The sequence below is a fragment of the Cuculus canorus genome, chromosome 7 (assembly GCF_017976375.1).
Source record: "Cuculus canorus isolate bCucCan1 chromosome 7, bCucCan1.pri, whole genome shotgun sequence".
Classification (NCBI taxonomy): Eukaryota; Metazoa; Chordata; class Aves; order Cuculiformes; family Cuculidae; genus Cuculus; species Cuculus canorus.
In genome coordinates, this window is record NC_071407.1 from 34,444,063 (window position 1) to 34,463,118 (window position 19,056).

Sequence of the window (19,056 nt, forward strand, 5' to 3'; positions counted from 1 at the left end):
GGTAGACTTCTACTCCTCGTTGCCTGTTATTAAGCTTACCCTGTGCCTGCGATTAATCAGCTTGCTACCCGTCTTTCTTCTCCTACAGAGGGGTTTCCAAGAGGTTCAGGCAGAGCTGAGGGACTTTCTTTGAAGCAGAGGAAATCTTTGATGTGATACTGTGGCTAAAAAGAAACGTAGTGAAGCCAGTTTTTTAAACTAAAAGAAATGGGCCATGAAACTGTTCTCAGGACTGTTGACAAGCAGTCTCCCACCTTAAGGAGTCGGTTCCTGCATATTCAGTCTCCAGAAGAGGTTGGAAAACTCTTGCTGAAATGCAGCTAACGTCTGTGAAATTTAACTGAGATGAATGACTAGACAGAGGCTTCTTCTAAGGGCTAGTCTAGTCTGAGACGCTTGGGAAGAAGTGTTTAAATAAGCTTTTATAATCGTTTCATTACATTGCATTAAATCTTTGTGTAAACACTTTTATTTTGGTTTCCAGGGCCATCATTCATGCTCAGTTTATTTTGGGAATGAATTAATACAATGAATTACGTACATATGAAGAGTGAATAAGAGAGTCCGTAGTCAGAGTTCGTGTGGCTTTTAATGAACCCACTTCTTCAAGCTCCCTGGTTCCATCAATTGGGATTAACTTTCCCACGTGGACAAACCCCTGTAATTACCTCACTGAAGTGTAGTGGGTGCCCTCTATTAAGCCGCTGGGTTTTGTCACCCCGCTGCCTGTCTAAACAGTCAGATGCTAGCGGGGAACCGAGTCTGCAGTACAGGCTTTTACTATGAGCTGCCTGGTCCTTGCCCGGTGCTGGCAAAATCCCGATGTTATCGCTTGAGCCGCTGGTCTCAGTTCAGTTTCTATTGATTCAGCATTCGCATCACACAAAGCTCCATGGCTTGCACTGGTCGCCCTTCAAAGCGACAGATCGAAGAGCCAGACCAAGGACTGACCTCTTGGGAAGGCTTTGAAAGCTGAAGTTTGTATCCGGGATGAAGTGGGAAACTTGAATAGCTGCCTGTCCTGTCGTCAGCCAGGGCTGCAAATTCCCTCTGTCCCCAGAGGCTAACTTCACCAAAGAATTTTGCTGTGATCCATTTTGCCATTGCTGTATTCATTCCCTAAGTGTAACAAAGTGTAATCCACTCCTACGGATCTGCCAGCACCAAGCAATTCCAGGAGCCCAACATTTGAATACTAAGAAAAAAATGTGAGACTGCAAAATAAATGTTAGCACCAGCGCCTGGGAGAGGAAAATCCTGCAGCTGCCTCCAAGCACATCAAGCAAGAGTGCTTTGCCCAAGGGCGTGGGCTGAGTGGAGACCTGTGTTAAGAGACTAAACAAGCATTGTGTTGTTGAGGCACGATTAGGGTGGCTAACTGGTGTCAAAAAGAACTGAAAAATAGCTCCAGTCAACAGCTAAAAATATAGAATGACATCTGATGAAAACGACACCTGATCTCCAACTTACTGTATCCGCTTACCACCCAGTCAGGTCCGTGGAGGTCTTTTTGTGCCGAATGCATTAATAAGACTATAATGATGTGGTAATAACATTTTGTGTATTTAGGGATCTGCATGGACAGGCACTCGCTTGGACAAAACACGCTCTGTCCAGGACAATGATGTGCAGGCAATGGGAACAAAGGCTTGGATGAGCTCCTTCTGGCTGCTCCCCACACACGGGCAGGGTTCCTGCTCTCCCCATCTCCCCATGTCCTGCCGGGGTTCCAGCAACTGCTCCCAGGACTGTGCTGCATTTTACTGCCCTAAATCTGGAGCATGGATTGGGCCAACAGAAAGCAGTTGAGGTGGAAATAGAGGAGGGAAAGCCAAAGGGGGGCAGGTAAAGCCCATTTTGCCCTCCCATGGTTCACCTGCTGTGGCGTGTTGTGAGATGAAACGGGAGGGAAGTCTCCGAAGATGGGCTGAGAAATGAGGGCAAGAGGAAACCTAGAAATAAACTCCGGTGTCCTCCAAACCTCTTGTCTTTGTTGGTTCCAAATTTAAGAGCTATGACAACATTTACAGGACAGTTGAATAGCACTGAGTATGGAGGATAGCAAAGGTCAGGAAGAATCCTGTGTTCCTTTGCATGGGCCACAGGGTGAGCCAGGATCCACTTATAAGATGGCGAAAAGAGAAGGTCCTTTCCCTGCCTGGCTCAGGAGTCTTCTCAGGACAGGCTGTGGGTCAGGCAGGGGCACGGCAGCTCTTTTGAGGAGAAGGGCTGCTGCTCCACACATGATTGAGCTTCCTGTGGGCCTCGCCCATGTGTTGGAAATTTTTTAAATAAAGCTCATGGCAGAAAGTATGAAAATTGCTGCTTATTACTTTCATTTATCATTCTAAATAAAGAAAACATCCCTGTATCTGCATGTTTTGCCAAACGCAGCCAGGATAAACAGCACGCTTGGTAGGAACACATGCCGGGGACAGATTTCGTGCATTCTCCTGCACACACGAGTGAGCAAGACAAGATTTAATTTTACCCAGCAGCAGCGTATGGGGCTGTAGAGAGGATAAATGCAGTAGACACCCAAATGCACGTCCACTGATTCATAATCCAGAAATGACCATGTTTGATTTCTAGCTTCCTGTGGATCCACCAAGAAGAGTTTTCAGACTTAAATTGTGTCACTGGCAGTAGGGTGTCTTGGTATTTTATCTAGGGAGGCAGAATGGGAGACTAACAGCTTAGCGTGGGTGCCACGGAGCCTCGTGAGTTCGCTGGATTCATCAATTAGAGATCAGCAGTCTGGTATTCAAATGTGGTGCTTCCAACCCACTGTCTCCTTAGCACTACTCGGTCCCAAGTCCAGGTCCTTTGGGCCAGATGACATTGCTGAGGCATGAGCCACAGTCGCTGAATGGCTACTGAGGGGCCTGGGGAGGAACTGGCTGAAACAACTTCGTTTCAGAGAGCTTAAAATGGCAGGTGGCTCTGTACACACCAGCTTGTTAAGTCTTACAAAAACAGGCTCTCCCTGGTGTACATAGGCCTGTTTTGGGTGGGCTCCAGAAATGCCATGATGATCATATTATTTTCTTTTGGTTTTGTGGCGTTTCTACTTTTGGTTCCTGGCAAAACAGAGGGAGTGTTGTCCAACAAATATAGCACAGGGGAAAAAAAAAATAGGCTGAGGTAAGACGTTGTGGCTCTGCTTCAAAGTGCCAGTGTGGTCACGGGAGGCTTCACTTCATATATGACTGTCAAGTGCTTTGGAAAGGCTCCTGAGAAGCTCATGAGATGTTTTCCTTGACATACAAATTGTACTTGACTGTTTTACAAAGAAAAAGGTCTCTTTAGACTGCTTGGTCATCTTTTCAAGAAAGCTTTGACATGGTGGCCTCAGATGTCTTTGCAAACTGTAGGGTGCTGGCTCTTGCCACCTAGGCATCCCGGCTGCCCTCAGCGGGGCTCTCCGTCACTCTTGGAAACCTCTCCTGGCACTAACTTGGGACTTGCTTCTACCTCTTCTGCTTCAGCCAGGCTGACCTGCCTCGGGCTCTTGGGGTGATGGTGTGAAGGGTTTGCTCTGCCTGATGATAACCCCCTTTTTTTTTTAACAAACCACAGGGTGAACAAGGACAAGCAGGAATCCAAGGTCCCCCAGGTCCTCCTGGTCCCCCAGGGCCTGCCGGACCAGCTGGACCTGAAGGAATTCCAGGACAGCCTGGGCCAATTGGGCCACCTGTAAGTCAAGTTACAAAAAAAGCGCCTTTCTGCTTCCTCTGGCCCAGACACTTTCTTCTGGCCTTTGTCCTGAAGCCAAGAGGGCCACAGAGAGGAGATTTGCAGGGAATGAGGATGTGTGAGGAGGAAGAAGTTCCCAGGAAGGAGGGGGATCAGGAGGGAAGGCAGAGGTGTGCGCCCTGCACAGCTGCTATCTGGATGTCCACATGTGAGTGGGCAACACAAGGGTCATTTTCTTCTCCTCAGCCTCTAAGGATGGCCATGGGGAAGAAGTAACGTGAGGAGTAATTGTCCTGCTCACAGCAGAAACCTGGCTGATAAGAATCCCCATTACCCCTTTGAAGTCCCACCCTGTCCTGTTCTTAGGCTGGTAGGGAGCAGCCAGGGAGGACGAAAACAGAAGCACCATTTAAAATAATGCCATTGATAAATGGCAGGGGACAGGGCAGCAAATCCAGTTAATGTGCTTCTCTCTTGCAACAGGGCAGAGTGGGAGAACCTGGGAAGCCTGGAAGAGATGGAAAGGTGGGTACCGGAAACCGGCTCCATTCCTGGGAGCTGTGGGGAGAAACATGGCATGCTGGCCCTGTGGTGTAAAATGGGTTTTCATCTCCAAGAGTTTTCAAGGCCTGCTAGCAGAACATGCAAGTCTTGTCCCTTGAGGCAAAAGTGCTTCTCGACACGTGGCAGAGGGGTCGGGTGTCCTGCCGGCATCCTCATCTCTGTGAGCTTTGAGGAGCCAACGATGCGATGACTAAATATTTGAATTGTCATAAGCAAGAAACATCAAGCGTGGTGTAGGCATCAGAGCATATCTAGAGCAGTTTTCTCTTTCTGTCTGCTCACATTAGGAAGGCAGATCCTGTACGGATATCTTGCTGATTAATATTTATGTACGCATATATCCAGTATATTTCATGGTTCATATCAGATGATCTGATTGGTTATTTCTCATTCAAAACCACAAATGTTCTGCTTGTTAATATATTCTCTCTATTTAGCTTGTCAGAGGAAGCCACAAACACCTGATTTACTCCAGAGCTGCACTGTGGGCTGGGAACAAGATTCTGGAGCACAATGCACAAGGCATAGCACATTTTTGGTCTTCAGATTCAGCGAGACCAGTCCCGGGAGGATAGATCACTATGGGCATAATTTTATTTGGGAGTGTGGGTTAAGATAGCATTCATCTCCGTGAAGAATATATTGAGAATGCTTGAGCTTAGTAGTACAAATCATCTCTGACGTCTGTTTTGATTTTATCTACAGGGTTTACCTGGGCCTCCTGGACCAAAGGTGAGAAATCTCACATCACTCAGAGGGAGCAAAGTGATAAACAGAGAGGTGGGACATTTTAATAGGTGGAGGAGGGGAAAGGAGGTTACATCAAACAGCTGAGAAAGATTTCTAACTCAGCTCAGTAATGCCTCTGGGGCCCGGTCTGTGTGCTGACTCATGGGTTTTGTCAGGGCGACATGTCTGAATTGCATCTTGACTGAGCAAGGCACGCCTCATCAGCCTCTCTTGCAAAATTCTTTGCCACACACAGCTTTATTGGCCTCTTCCACTCTCGGAGCATTTACCAGTGCTTCAGGAATTGATTTTGCAATGCTATTGTTAACTCCACCACAGTTTCCCATTTATTCACTTGCCAAAGTGCGAGTCGGGGAGGGTTGTTGTTGTTGTTTTTCAGCTGCAACCACCCACCCTCATTTATTTGAGATATGTAGCCACGGTAAGGAGGTTTGAACCGCAGAGCTGGGTCATGGAGCTGGTGTGAGTTATCCAGCTGCCAGTGCCTGTCGTGACTTTCCTGCCAGGGCTCAGTCCACTGCAGCTAATGGAGACCCATGGGTCTCAATGGAGTCACGGAGCATAAGGTGAAATTTTCCCATGGAATGCCCTTCCATCCCAGTATTGTCCCTAGGAAAAAGGGCAAGGATTTGTCCTTCTCAGGCCGGGCCTCACTTTCTTTTGTCTTTTTGCTTTTTGCAGGGAGACCCTGGGGTTCAGGGATACCCTGGCAGAAAGGTAAGAAGGGGAGCTCCAATGTTGTTAAATGAATTAAGCTGCACTGGTGCCTAAAAGTTTTTGGATGGCTCTGGAGCCGTCTTCTGAGCTCCAGTTGGACACGGAGCTGTTACAGGCTCACAGATCCCCTGCTGTCACCCATGCAAGGAGAGGTTGGGCTCAGTGACTGGAGAGACACATCTGTATGGTACAGGTGTCTCCCCATCCGTATGCCTCTCCGCATCCACTCTCAGGCTGAAATGTACCTCTTGTGCATCCAGATCTGAACAGGAGGCTGGATAGAGCCAAATTCCTTGCTATGTATTGCTCTCTGGAATAAAGCTGGAAAGAATCTGTCCTGCTGCAGGTTAAAAGGCAGAAGCTGGCAATGCCCAAATATCTTCAGCAGCAGCTACTTAACAGCGAGGTTGTCAAGGCCAAAGGGTAGAAGGAAGAGACAGGAAGAGAGACAGAGGAAAGACATAAAGAAAGATCAAAGCAGAGAGAGAGAATGAAGAGATACTGCTAAAGCGATGTCAGCTGGGGAAGGGGAAGGTGAATGTTCCCAGCAGGTGGGCGTCCTGCGTCCCCTGTTATCTCCACGTTGCTTTATGGGTGCTCTGTGAGCAAAATGGCAAGACCTGAGAGCTTTTTAATTAGTTCTGCATAAACTGAGAAGTTTTTGTTATGTCAGGAAGTGGAAATTATAGCCCCCGTGGACCACAGCCCACTCTTGCAGTCAGACACAATTTATTGCCTCTTCTTTCAGTGAACCGTCATTTTTTTCCATTAAGAGCCCGTCCTGTTCTGTGTGCACCGGGCAGGCAGCTTCCAGCATGCAGGAGCAGTGAGGGGGTCCCTGCAATGACTTTGCAGAGAAAGCCTCTCCTACAAACTCCTCTTACATGAAACAACTTGTCTGGTTGATTTACTTACCAAGCAAAGAACCTGTACTGATCTAGGAGGAATGAGCCCAAGGTTGTGATGGTGTTCTGGGAAAGGTGGAAGGAAAGGGAGAAGAAAGTAGGGGAGAAAATCCTTCCTGGTGAGTGGGTCGGGGAAAAGAGGGCAAAAAGTTGAGCAAAGTTGTTAGCTCCAATATGCTATAGGGTCATGGAACCACTCTCTTCAATTCATACATTTGATACCCTGAATATCTTTCGTGACGCAGGATGGTGCTTCTCTCTCAGAGAGATCTAGATTGGTGTGTGGTGGACATCTCTGTGTGGGACATCCCTCTTACATCTTGCTGACCTTTCAGACAACCCAGTGTCTCCGTTTCTTGCTGCTCACTGTATTTGCTTCTTCCTCCACTTTCTTTCTTCTTTTCCTCAGGGTGAGGCGGGTGAGTCAGGTCTGCCTGGAGCACGTGGCCTCCCTGGAGCTACTGGCCCCAAGGTAATGCTTAAATTCAGAGCCGGTGGGGCCATCTCCCAAAGGCAGATAAGTGGCACACAATCCCAGAGACACGCTAAAGGAATATGGAAGTTCAGGTGTTGGAGGCAGTTCTCTAGAGCCTGGCATCAGCAACATAAACAGAAAAAATCACTCCTGTGTCTTGGAGTCAAATTGCCCTGTCAAATTGCCCTGGTCTGGGCAATTTGTGGCCAAAGTGGTTCTCTGCTGTCCTGAGCCAGGTGCAACTCTGCACAGGCTCCTGTTGATGAATAAAACTGACTTGGCCTTTAGAGACTTTTGCATTAGCGCTGGGAGAACGAGGATACTCTGGTTCGTGAAAGAGTTTAATGGTTTGTCTACATTCAAAACACGTACGAAAGTGCTAGTACAGGTGGCCTCCAGCATCCACGCCAGAGACATACACTGCCTTGCACCCCCAGGGAGGGGTGGGCTGCAGCCAGCATCCAGTCTGGTACCACGTTATTATCAGAAGCCAGTTCTCCCTGGAGGCCTGGGGTTACATTTATCACACACTCCCTCTTACGGCTACTTTCTCTTTGGCCCTTGCTGTTAAGATTGCTCTGCTTGCTCAATTCCTTCTTGTATTCACTGTCCCTCTCTATTTCCTCTCTCTCTTCCTCTCTCTCCTTTGCTGGGCAGGGTGAAAAAGGCAACGCTGGCATAAAGGTAGGCATGAGAAATACTGTTCTCTACCATGGTAGATCTCCTGGGAGGTACTGCTCCTCGAGCCAATAGGTTGTAAGAGGAAGCTGGGTCTGAGGTCTGTGGGGTATTTAATGGAGTACACATCTGTGCTGTGATTAACCACCGGCAGACACTCCGAGCTCAGACAGTAAAGGCAGCCTTTATCCATTTGGTGGAATTCGATTATTACCAACGGCATTTCTCTGGCTATGAAGCTTGTTAATGATTTGTTATATCTCTCCATTTGATGGGCTGAGTTGGGGTTTCCTCATAAAATCTGGCTAGCTGACGCATCAAATCCACCCGAACTCTGCAACTCAGGCTGAGGTTTGGTACCAGGCTTTTCTGTCTGTTTCTGGACGCTTCTTACAGGCTTATATGCTTTATGCCCAGATGTTACTTATTTGACTGAAATTTACTGTACCCATATATTTAAAGTATATTACTCAATGTAGACTGTGCTTAAAACATTACAACATTGGCAAGCGTTCATGACAGTCAGAGCATATTGTGTCATGCAATACATCTTAAACATCATGAGAAAAGTCTGGCCCCGTAATATTTTGAAAGGCATTAACAGTGACACATACATTTAAAGTATTTAGTATGTGGCATACATCTCATTTATCGTGCAGCAAACACACTTTCTATATTTTTTCCATCTGGTTGGATTACTATTTAAAGGGAGAAAAGGCCCCTTCAGAACTTATCGTGGATGTGTTACATCGAGTTTAAAGAAACATTCTTTAGGAATGCAGGCTCTAGGTTAACAGTGAATAGAAGAGCAGAGATTGTCTTCCTACAAGCAAACAATAACTGCTCATAAATCCTGCGGTGCACATGAAGTCAAAATGTTCCCCTGTGTCCGTCTTCACATCATAAAGCACAAAGGCATCACTTCTGTTTTGTTTCTGTGTAAATGAAAGCAGAATTGCACCCAGAACTGATGTGTTTTGGGAGCCCGGAGTTCAATGCTGCCTCAACAGCCAGGTGCTCTCCCATTAAGCAGAACTGGAGGACTGGAGTTGGAGTGTGGCCTGGACAGGAGAAAAGGCTGGAAGGAGAAGCTGCATTCCACCCCTGCTTGTACTTCCATGCTTTGCTGCTAGCAGACACCTGCTCTACTTGCACCCATGTGCAAGGAGTAACCAGCTCTTGATTTGGGCTCTACCACTGGGGAAGTCTCCACATCTTCCAGTGATCCATCAGGACCATCCACAAGTGAGAGCCTTCCCTCTCCTGTGTTAGAGAGCAATGACTCGGAGTGATCCTCAAAAAATGCTTTCCTTATTCATCCCACTTTGTAAAGAGTGGAAATGAAACCAGCTGTGCTTTTTGTGGTACTAAATCGTAGCTCCAAAGTGCTGCCTCCCCAAGTCCCACAACAGCCTCTCCATTCACGTGCAGACGTTCATTTGTTATTGTCAGGATCACTTTTCTCTTGACTTCCTTTCTTCTTTGCTTAGAGGAAGCTAAGTGGAAGTGCAGAGATACCCTAAATCAGCAGACAGACATCACCCAGTAGCAGCTCTTGAACATCCTAACAGCACTTGCATCTGTTGTCTTTGAAAATTACCTCTTCCTGCTGTCCTCCCACCTAAGGGGATCGTTTGGGAGTCTGGAAGGCTTTTGGTGCTTCCAACTTTTCCCAGTTACCTGGCCTCGGTTCTACCTTCTCTTTGTTTTGAGGAGCTCAGGTCAAATGCTACGATTCATAGCTTAGCTGTAGTCACCAATTTTGCATAACATGTCAGTAATGGTGGTGAAGAAAGCGTTGGGCCTGAAGAGTCTTGCTGTTTTCACACAGGCCCCTTGTTTCTTTAGTAACCGCTTCTCACCCAGAGGCAGAAAGAACACAACAAATTCTCTCTTAGCTATTTTCTCCTGTGGCCACCATTTGTGCTTTAATCATATTGAGACCTACAGCTGTGTCCTGTGAAGGTCACTAGTAAACCAGTGAGTGTGATCACCTGGGTCACTGCAACAAGCATTTGACTCGCTACCCTCCAACTAAGCCATCGTATTCAGCTTTACTGACATTTTCTTTTTCTTTTTTTGAAAGGATGATGCTTTTTGTCGTGCTCTGAGGAAGAGTGAGAAAGAAACGGGCCACAATAACCCCCTCATAATCTGCCTTTCACAGCAAGGAGCAGAAAAAGGGAGGGTCTGTGCTTTAATTGGCAGCCAGCAGCCAATACCACTAATGAGTTGATCAGTGTGCTCTATCCTGCGATCGGCACCGAGTGGTTATAAAGCTGCTTATATCAGGCATAAGGGAAGAAAGTGTTAGGGTTTTGTCTCTGCTGGAGGGGTAAGCATGTAGCTTCCCCCTTCCAGCAAGAATAGGGTGTGTGGAGGCATTTCCTAAATCAGCGTGAAGTCTAAGGGAGGTGGAAGGTGCTGCTGACTGCCTTTCTGGAGTCTGCTGGGGATCTGAGTTGGGCATTTGGCCTTTCACATCTACTGGTGGTGGTGTTTTCCAGCCTCTGGCTTGGCTGCCCGGTTCCAGTGTTGCTTTTGGTGGGTTGCTGCACCCTGCACAGCCTTTCTGAGGCCCAAAGGGCACTGGGTGATCACAAAGGGATCAGTCTGATGGGTGCTTACTGTGTTACAATGCCTTTCAAATACATAAGGGTTTCAAGATGTTCTGCAGAGTTGTTTTTCCTGCCTATTCTCTGGCTTTGGCTCTGGGGTTTCTTTCTGCTTTTAAAAGATTTAGTGTCGTGTTTGTTGCTCTGCTCTCTAATTACTAGTGCCTGTGTGATTCTGCAGATGCCAGTAGGGGCTGTGCAAGCCAGCTGAGCCCAGCATCAGAAAGTGCAGGGTAGCGTGCTTGCTCTGTAACTTGCCCCCTCTATAAGGGCTACCTTGCTTTCTCTCACAGAGGTGGCTTTGATTTTGCAGGGCTAAATGATTAAACAGGTCTCCAAGCAGTCATCTTCTTCCAAGAGAGTCTCTGGGATGGGGAATGACTCTCCCATGCGGTGCTGCTCTGCAGGGAAAGCTTCCTCAAGCAGTGTGGGTGCCTCAGCAGAAAGTATTGGCCTCCTTTTCTTGATCTCATTGAAGCATAAAACAAGGGAGCACAGTAGGGAAGAAGGGACTGAAAGTGGTGCCCACTTCTCAAGTACAAAGCATTCACAATTGTTAGTTTATTTTTCTTGTGGCTGCAAATTCCCTAGTCAAGTATCCTGCACGGGGTAGGAGGTGCCCACAGGGCTTAGGTCTTGTGTGTATAGTGTGGTCTGCAGTACTAGGCAGCCTTTTACAAGAGAGAGTTGACATGATGTCAGATTACAAAAAGTGCTTTTGAAAAAAGCCTATACGTATATCTCTGCTAAGCAGTCCTTCCGAGCAAGGACTTAACACCTAGAGCAAAATAACAGCAGCGAGCACGCTGAAGATGGTTTATTTTCCATTTACCTTCAGATAAATTCCAACAACACAAGGCAACCCTTAGTTTCTCTATTTCTCCTGATATGTTTGTTCATCCTATAATCACTTCAGATGGAGTGGCTCCCTACCTGCAGAATACCATGTGGAGGGAAGTGGTGGCAGGATGCAGAAATTGTCTTTGTTGGCAGCACTGTTGCTGTGGTATTCCAGCAGGGTCAGTCCTGCTGTGCACAATGGGCTTGAGAGGTACAGCTGATGGGAAATGGCCCTGGATGGGGTGCTTGGCTTGGTGAGGGTCAGGTGGGGAAAGGGGTTCTGCCCCATCTCACCGAGGAGGCTCTCTCATCACCTGGGTGCTCCTCACAGAGCCCTGGGAGGACACATCTCATGCCTCTTGCTCTCTTTCTCTGTGTTTCTTGCTCTGCTTCCAGGGGGAGAGAGGCATGCCAGGGCTGCCAGGAAGACATGGCACTAAGGTACCTTGTAAACAGTGGAGTGATGCTTGTCTGCCTGATCTCACCCATATCGCTCTACTGTCCCTGATGCGTGAGCATCACCTGGATTTGTGTGTGTGTCTGTTAGTCAATGACTATCCTCAGCTGAATTCTTTCTGCTTCTAAGTTGCAAAATATGGGGTCTAATTTATGAAGGACTTGGTGGGGGAAGAAGTGTTGTACGAAGCAAATGGCATGCCCAGTCCGATGCTGTCTTGCAACATCAGGATCTTAATGCTTCATGCTAGCGAGAGCGGCCAATTGCTGATGTTCCTAGGGAATTGGCATTTTGCAAATTGGAGGTTCCAAGTGATGGCTGCAACCTTCAGCGATGTGTGTCAGCCCACTGCAATCAGTACGGTTATGCAAGCGTGAACCCGAACTAATGCAGCCATGGATCAGGGTCAGTGTGTGAGCAAGCCTGCATGTGTGTGCATTGCACTTCCAGGATAAATACTATTAAATAACACCAGCCACATTCACTGCCATTTCAAGGCCAAAGAGTGAGGAACAGGCACCCCGAATGCACTCTGAAAGCCTAACCCAGGCCACTCGCTGCACATAATCCCTTTCATGATTCTAGTTCGTATCTACTAAAACCTACTGACTCCTGAGACAATCTGGAATGCTTTTTTCCCCATTTATTGCATAGAATCCCTGATCTCCATCTTCTGTCCTTGTGTTTTTTAGCTTTGTCCCCGATTTCTGTTTCAGAAAGCTGAGAGGTATGATCCTGCTGCTCTCTGGCTCCCCACTCCTCCTTGTTTTGAACTTTTCCAAGCTCTTTTCACTTTGAACTTGGCTCCTGGTTCTCCTCTCTGCCTCATGTGCTACATCCCAACTTCTCTCGTTTCCCAGCTTCTAACACTACTTCACCTCCTCCCCTTTCCTTAGACCTTTGTTGTCCCTCATATTTGCTTTTGTAACTGGATGTTTCCACCAAGACCTAACTAATACTAACACAGGACATACAGAGATTTCAGAGCAGAGGGTTGATAGGGATGACCTGCTTTTTGCATCAGCGCTGTCGAGGGAAATGTGACTGTCCCTGTGGGAGCAGCTGCCTCCTGGAGTTTCAAAGCACCTGTCTCGGATTGCAGGCGCAGGCTCTGTGGTCTCGTGGTGGTGGCTTGCTCAGCGCTAGGGAATGACGCCTGAATCGCAGTGCCTGGAAGTTATTTTTTCCCTAAGGCGGCTGGCTTCAGAGCTCTCCTGAAAACATTTTACTGCGGAGTTTATCTGTGATAAAAACAGAATAAGGAGAAATAGCAAGACCGAGGCTCTGGACTATGAGCTGGCCTTTCTTAGAATGCATCTGGGATCAAGTGCGGAACTGGGTGTTTAGTCCCCAGTCTGTCTTTGCATTCCTCAGTTATTTGACACTGTTCTGCTTGTTGGCCTTCGCTTGACTTGCAGAACCAAAACCATGGGGGGTGGAAATTTGGTTGTCCTGTCTGCGCCATGCTCATGATGTTTGTCTTTGGAGGAGCTTTCTGGAAAGCAGAGCCACTGCCATAGGTAAACGACCCACACAGGGAAGGAGGATGTGTGCTGTGTGGCATTGCAGCATTACTTCTGAGCTTTGGAAAGGAGAAAAAAGATGTGGATTTTGTCTTTTTAGTCCCGCCTGGCTGATACTGTACTGTTTTTTGTTTGAAGTTTGTGTCGGGTTCATTTCAAACAAGGTGTTCTTGTCTTTCCTCTCTCTTTCAGGGCGCTCCTGGGATCTCCGCTGCAGGGATGAAGGTCAGTTTTACACTACACTGCGATGGCTTAAGCAGAGCAGCTTATTAGAGAGAGCTGGAGTTTGGCGAGTGCAAGGCACAGGAAAATGGTCAGGCAGCTCCCACTAAAGGGGAATATCAGAACTGCCATTGCTTTTGGCAGAATTACTAGACCGGTACCTTAGAATTACTGTTACCTCTCTGGGCAGAGATCGGTGAACTCGTGAAACTCCCCAGCAGTGTCGGGATGGCAACAGAGCAAAGGGCCAGGGGCGGATTTAGGAGACTAGAAGTAACTCCAGGCATCCAAGACAAGCAATGAGGCAATGAGCTGTTGTCCTGAATCCCTCCATCTCTTGGAGAGAAAAAGAGGAATAAAGACGTTATCTCCAGGGCTGGTGGGTAGGGTTTTTCTCCTGGATGCTATATTGATCCCATATCAACACAGCCTCCCCTCAACCCCGGCTGCAACCGCACCCTTGCTCCACACCTGTGTGTGCAGGGCTTGGAGTAGGCAAATGACTTAATGCCAGCAGATGAGCCCTGGTTTATTATGCTATCTTGCATCCTGTAAACCTTCCCTTGAACTACTTCAAGGTGGTTACTCAGCTTTATAAAAGCTGGTTGTCTCAGGCTTGCTGCTTTCTTAAAGCAGCCAAGGGGTTGCCTAATGGAGATAAAACAAGCTTCAGGCACAAATAATAATACACATTTAAAGCATCCTCATGCCCTTATTTACAAGGCCAAGGCCTCCAAAGACATTCTTTCCTCCATTCTGATAACTCTAGGAGATTTTGTACTTTCTCCTCCTGTTACTTCACTTTATTCCCTTGTTTCTTCCTCACCAGGGCGAGCCGGGGACTCCAGGAGAAAAGGTACTCTCAGAAGGCTTTGGTCTGAGCCTGCACTTCTGTTTTTTTTGTGTATTTTTTATGTGGCTGAGGGAACTGAGGAGTGGCTCTGTACTTCCTACTGCCCAAATCCAGGCCCTAATGGCACCTGCAAGAAAAATGGTAGTGGCATACAGTGATGACAAGTGAGAGAGGGACCATACTGCAAATGGATTCCCTCCCTCCTGCCCATGTTTCTGATGGCAATACCCTCCAGCTGCCTTCTCCCTTTCCTCCCTACTCCACGAAATATGCAAAGCACACTGTGCTTAGCAAGTATGTTCCCTCTGTCACTTCCCTTGCCCCTCTTCCACCTCTCGGTACTCTTCTGTGTGCAGCAGAAACCTTCCCGTGTTACTGCAGGGGGGCTCTTCTTCAGTCCTGCACCATATGAGCTGCCCTGCCCGGTCTGCCCTGTCTCAATGTGGCGTGACCTGGTTTGAGTTCCTTTGGTGAGCATGGTACAAAAATACCTCATCACTCTCCATCACTAAGCAGCCGGCTTGGTTTCTGGACAGCTGGTTCCTCTTGTTTGAAGCTCGCTGGGTTATGTTACAGCATGCAACAGCCATATAACACACACATTCTCTGTTTCTTTTCTTCCCCACGAAGGGAGATCCTGGAGTCCCAGGGAGGATGGGCCCCCCAGGTTTGCCAGGGAAGAGGGGGCAGCGGGTAGGACATTGTGTGTTTGGTGTCCTGGCAGTGCTGTGCTGTGTTCCCTGCGAGTGGGAGCTGGCGGGAGCCTGCTTTGTGTTGCGTTCTTATGCTTGCGGGGGGATTATGTGTCCTTTTCCGGCTCTTGGCCCCTTGCTGAAGTGTATTTGCGTGTTCCTCCTCGCAGGAGGTGGGGGGCCGGTGGCAGGCAGGGCAGCAGGAGATGCCTGGGATGTAGTCCTGTCCTGGGAACGTTTAAGGCCAGTGCTGCATCTTTTGACTCCAGAAATAACACCCTAAACAGGGATCCAGTAATCTGACCTCCCTCCTCAAGAAATCTGGCTTCTTTACTTCATTGTTCAGGCAGCACAGGATGTTTTCGGTAGCCCTTATGGGCAAGTGTATTAAAAAGCAGTTCTTGAATAAAAAGTAGGATACCAAAAGCAGAGAAAGGCAGAATCAGGGATTTGCAGAGGCCTGGGACTGGATTAGAGATTATATCCTTACAAAAATCCCAAAGGCCAAACCTTTACTTTTTGGGCATGAGGTTGTGCAAACGATTTCCTTTTTTTCCCAGGGAGAGAAGCTTTAATTTGCAGCAGCAATGTACACACTCTGGCAGTGGAGGAAAGCTGAGTGGAGGCCCTACAGGTGGCTATAGGCCAAATTTCCTTAGAGAAAAGGGGTCACTGCACTCTAGAATTGCCTAAAAAGATAAGATTGCTGCTAGTTACTTATTTTCCATAGCGCCACCAGTGCATGTCTGTTCCTGAAGCATTGATGCAAGCCCGCTGCATGACACATGCGTGCCCTTGAGCCAGGAGGAGACTGGAGTTTAGCACCAGCCTCTGTAGGCAACAGCATGGCACCAAAAGGAGCTCTTTGCTGGCCTTGCTGATGTGGGGTGCGGCTGTTGTGGAGGGAGCTAGGCAGCTGCTGGGGGAAAGAGGTTTTGAATTGTTCTTTGTAATCTGTACAAGTTCTTAAGTCTTGGAGGTGGGAGGATTCCAGGTAAGAACACACCTTTTCCTGATGATTTGAAACACCTCTTGATGGTAATAGAAACCTCTGATATCGCTCTCTGCCCTGGCAAAACACCTTAACAAGGCACTGTAGCTGGAGACCATGGATTTAGCAGCTGGATGGAATGAATAGAACTTAACTTCAAAATAAAGACCACTAATTGAGCTGCAGTGTTCAAAAGATGACCCGCATGTCTTGGTAAACTAATTAAAGTCACTTCACCAAGTGAATGCTGGATGGTCTCCATGTCCGCTGCCCTGTGGCATCCTCCACAGTGCCTCACGCAGCTCAGCCTTCGGGCCATGATCTCCAGGCATCGTTTTACACTACCACCTTCTGTCATTGCCATTTTTGCCCCCCCTGTTTTCCTCACCAGTAGGTGTCACAGAGCTTGGCTTCTAACTAAGACATTGCAGTGTTTCTGTTTTAAGAACATGGGACTGGGATTTGGAATTATGGAACAGGACCAGGAAATACCACTTGGGAGTGGTTTGGGACTTGTGATATCTTTGCCAAAGCAAAGCAGTGTAATCCACAGTGTAATGAGGAAGCGCGGAAGATGGGATGGACTCAAGTAGCAGACCGTTTCTGAGAAAAGAGATGAATTTTATCAGAGCATGGAGAAAGTCCTGCACTCCAAATACAATTAGCCCTGGACAACAACTTCTCTGGTTATATAGAATGGGGAGAACCAGTGTTGAGGGACTGACAGGGAAAAGGGTTTAGTTGACCAGAGTGATGAGGAAGATGCATAGAGAGATCCTATATCTCTTTATCACTCATTTTCCTTTGGAGAGAAATGCCAGTGATCTGCAGAGATAGTATTGCCTGTCCTTTTGGGGACAGGAGAAAACATTCACTGTCCCGAGCAGCTCCTGCTGGAGGATGCCTTGTGTAGGCCTAAATTAAAATTCCCAGGGGAATGGAAAGAGGGTTTGGATTGAGGAGCTGCTCCGCTAGGGTATAGAGCCTGCAGAGTCAGCCCTGCCCATGTCTGATTTGCCAACAGGGTGAGAAGGGACGAGCTGGTGATCCTGGGCTTCCTGGACTCCCTGGCATGAAGGTTTGTATCTTCTCTGACTTTTCTGGGGGGAGGGTCATCCCCTTTCCTTCCTCCTTCTTGTCCCAACTGTGCACAGCTCATGCGCTCTTAGGTAACCATTGCGGCGTACAGCAGCATGTTCTGCAGAGCTCAGCTGCGTGCCAGCGTAAGAAACTGCAACAAGGGATGTGATCGGGTCACACAAAGAATGCCTTTTTGTGAGGAATCACATGCCTTCATGCAGCAAAGGGGAGGCCGTGGTCCTGGGAACATGACCATGGAATCCTGTTCCAGTAGTTCCCCATTAAAAGCATAACCTGAAGTGTAATGTGACATTGCAGCCTCCCTCCTGCTCCAAGAAACACGTGTGAGGAGAAGATTAACTTTTGGGGAGGCACTACCGTGCTCTGGGTTGGAAGAATGGCTGTGTTTGGAGAGACCCAGGGCAGGTCAGCTGAAGCTAAGCTCCAAAATTGTGCCTGAGATGTGGGTAGAAACCACACCTTTCAAGTCAGACTTTCACAGGGTGCACTTCAGGAAAGGATGGGGTATAACGGCAACTCGGTGCAAACAAACCTTTCCTGTCGCTGTCTTTGTATCTGCTCTGTGCAAAGGCTGTGATCTGCAGGGCTGACTATCTGGCTGATGTCTACAGCTCCAGAGGGAGACATACCAAAGAAGCCAGTATCAGGTGGTTTTATCAGCTCAATTTCAACAGTAGAAGAAAACAGTTGTGTTTGGACTTGAGGCTGGGGATGAGGTCTGTCCACAGGCAGCTTTATATGGTCCTGGTGAGCAAGGGCCAAACAGCAGCTCTGCAACCAAGGAGATGATGCTAGCTGTGACTGCTGGCAGGGCTCTGCGAGGAGTCCCCAAGCAGAACTGTATTGGTCTGATCCCTGGACAGCTCGTGGCTCTGAAGCAGTGATGTTTCTGGGCTATCAAGAGCTGATGGACCTTGTCTCAGGCCCCGTCTCTCTAAGCCATCACTTTGGCAAGTGAAATTACAGAGATGGAGAGACTGAGCTGCAGCCCATAGCTTGTTCTTCCTTGCTAATAGGGAGAGAAGGGAAATGCTGAGAATTCCCTGGCAGGAGGTAAAGGAGAACCTGGCCCACCAGGTCTGCCTGGCCCACCTGGACCAAAGGTGAGTGATTTTTCCTCTGGTGAGTTGTGTTGTGAGGGACTTTGCCCAGCACAAGGTGTGTAGGAAGGGGCAAAGGTTGCATTTGTCTGTGCCCACCTCTGATCACCCGCTGAAGGGGTATCAGATTCCACAGAGTGTTTCATTTTAAACCCTGAAGGAGAGAGAATTTGCAAACTATGTTTCTGGGAGGAAAATATATTTTTTTTGCTCAGATGACTCCCCTCTAGGCTCTGTGAGAAACCAGTTGCTCATAATCAATGACAACCTCTAGTCCCCATGGTATTTAAGTCAGGGTGGACACAGGGAGGCAGGACAGAGGCCCTCCAAGTCTCCTCTCCCCTCCCTGTTCTACCTCCTCAAAGGGCAGCAGCAACTAAATCCAGCCCCTTGGCAAAGGACACCAAAAACAATTAAACCTGAGGCCCTGTCTCATATGTACCTGGAACAGTCCTCCTGCGCACTTCCTTTGGGTCTGAATTGGGTGCTTTCCTTCATGCTGAATATTCCTTCTGAACTAAGTAGAAGAGAAGGACATCTAGCATGAAGTCATGGCAGGAGATTTGGGTTACCCAAGGAGAAGAAGGCACAGCAGAGGCGCTTGGCTGGTGCAATTCTTCCTCCTGGAAATGCAAAGCCTGCAGTGCTGTCACACCCTCTCGGTGCAATAAAAACCCATCTCTTTTCCTTTTCTCTCAGGGAGAAGCTGGTGATGCTGGCCGACCTGGTGCTGCAGGGTCACAGGGAGAAAAGGTACAGAATGCTTCTCCACAATCCAGGTCGAGGTTCTATAGCTGCAAATGTGGTCCTACATGTATAAAATTTAGCTGAAAGGAGCATTTTAAATCTAAGCTACTTAGTCTCCAGCTGTTTCAGA

General features: G+C 48.0%; 1 protein-coding gene across 1 annotated transcript in view; it reads left to right on the plus strand.

Annotated features, from left to right (window-relative positions):
• Nucleotides 1-19,056, plus strand: part of COL13A1 (collagen type XIII alpha 1 chain) — a 64,122-nt gene that overhangs the window by 19,788 nt on the left and 25,278 nt on the right. The window contains exons 12-22 of the mRNA XM_054071558.1: nt 3,580-3,696; nt 4,180-4,221; nt 4,966-4,992; nt 5,692-5,727; nt 7,042-7,104; nt 13,413-13,445; nt 14,272-14,298; nt 14,926-14,988; nt 17,003-17,056; nt 18,096-18,182; nt 18,879-18,932. Of these exons, the coding sequence (XP_053927533.1) occupies nt 3,580-3,696; nt 4,180-4,221; nt 4,966-4,992; nt 5,692-5,727; nt 7,042-7,104; nt 13,413-13,445; nt 14,272-14,298; nt 14,926-14,988; nt 17,003-17,056; nt 18,096-18,182; nt 18,879-18,932 (603 nt within the window). The remainder of the gene's footprint in view (nt 1-3,579; nt 3,697-4,179; nt 4,222-4,965; nt 4,993-5,691; nt 5,728-7,041; nt 7,105-13,412; nt 13,446-14,271; nt 14,299-14,925; nt 14,989-17,002; nt 17,057-18,095; nt 18,183-18,878; nt 18,933-19,056) is intronic.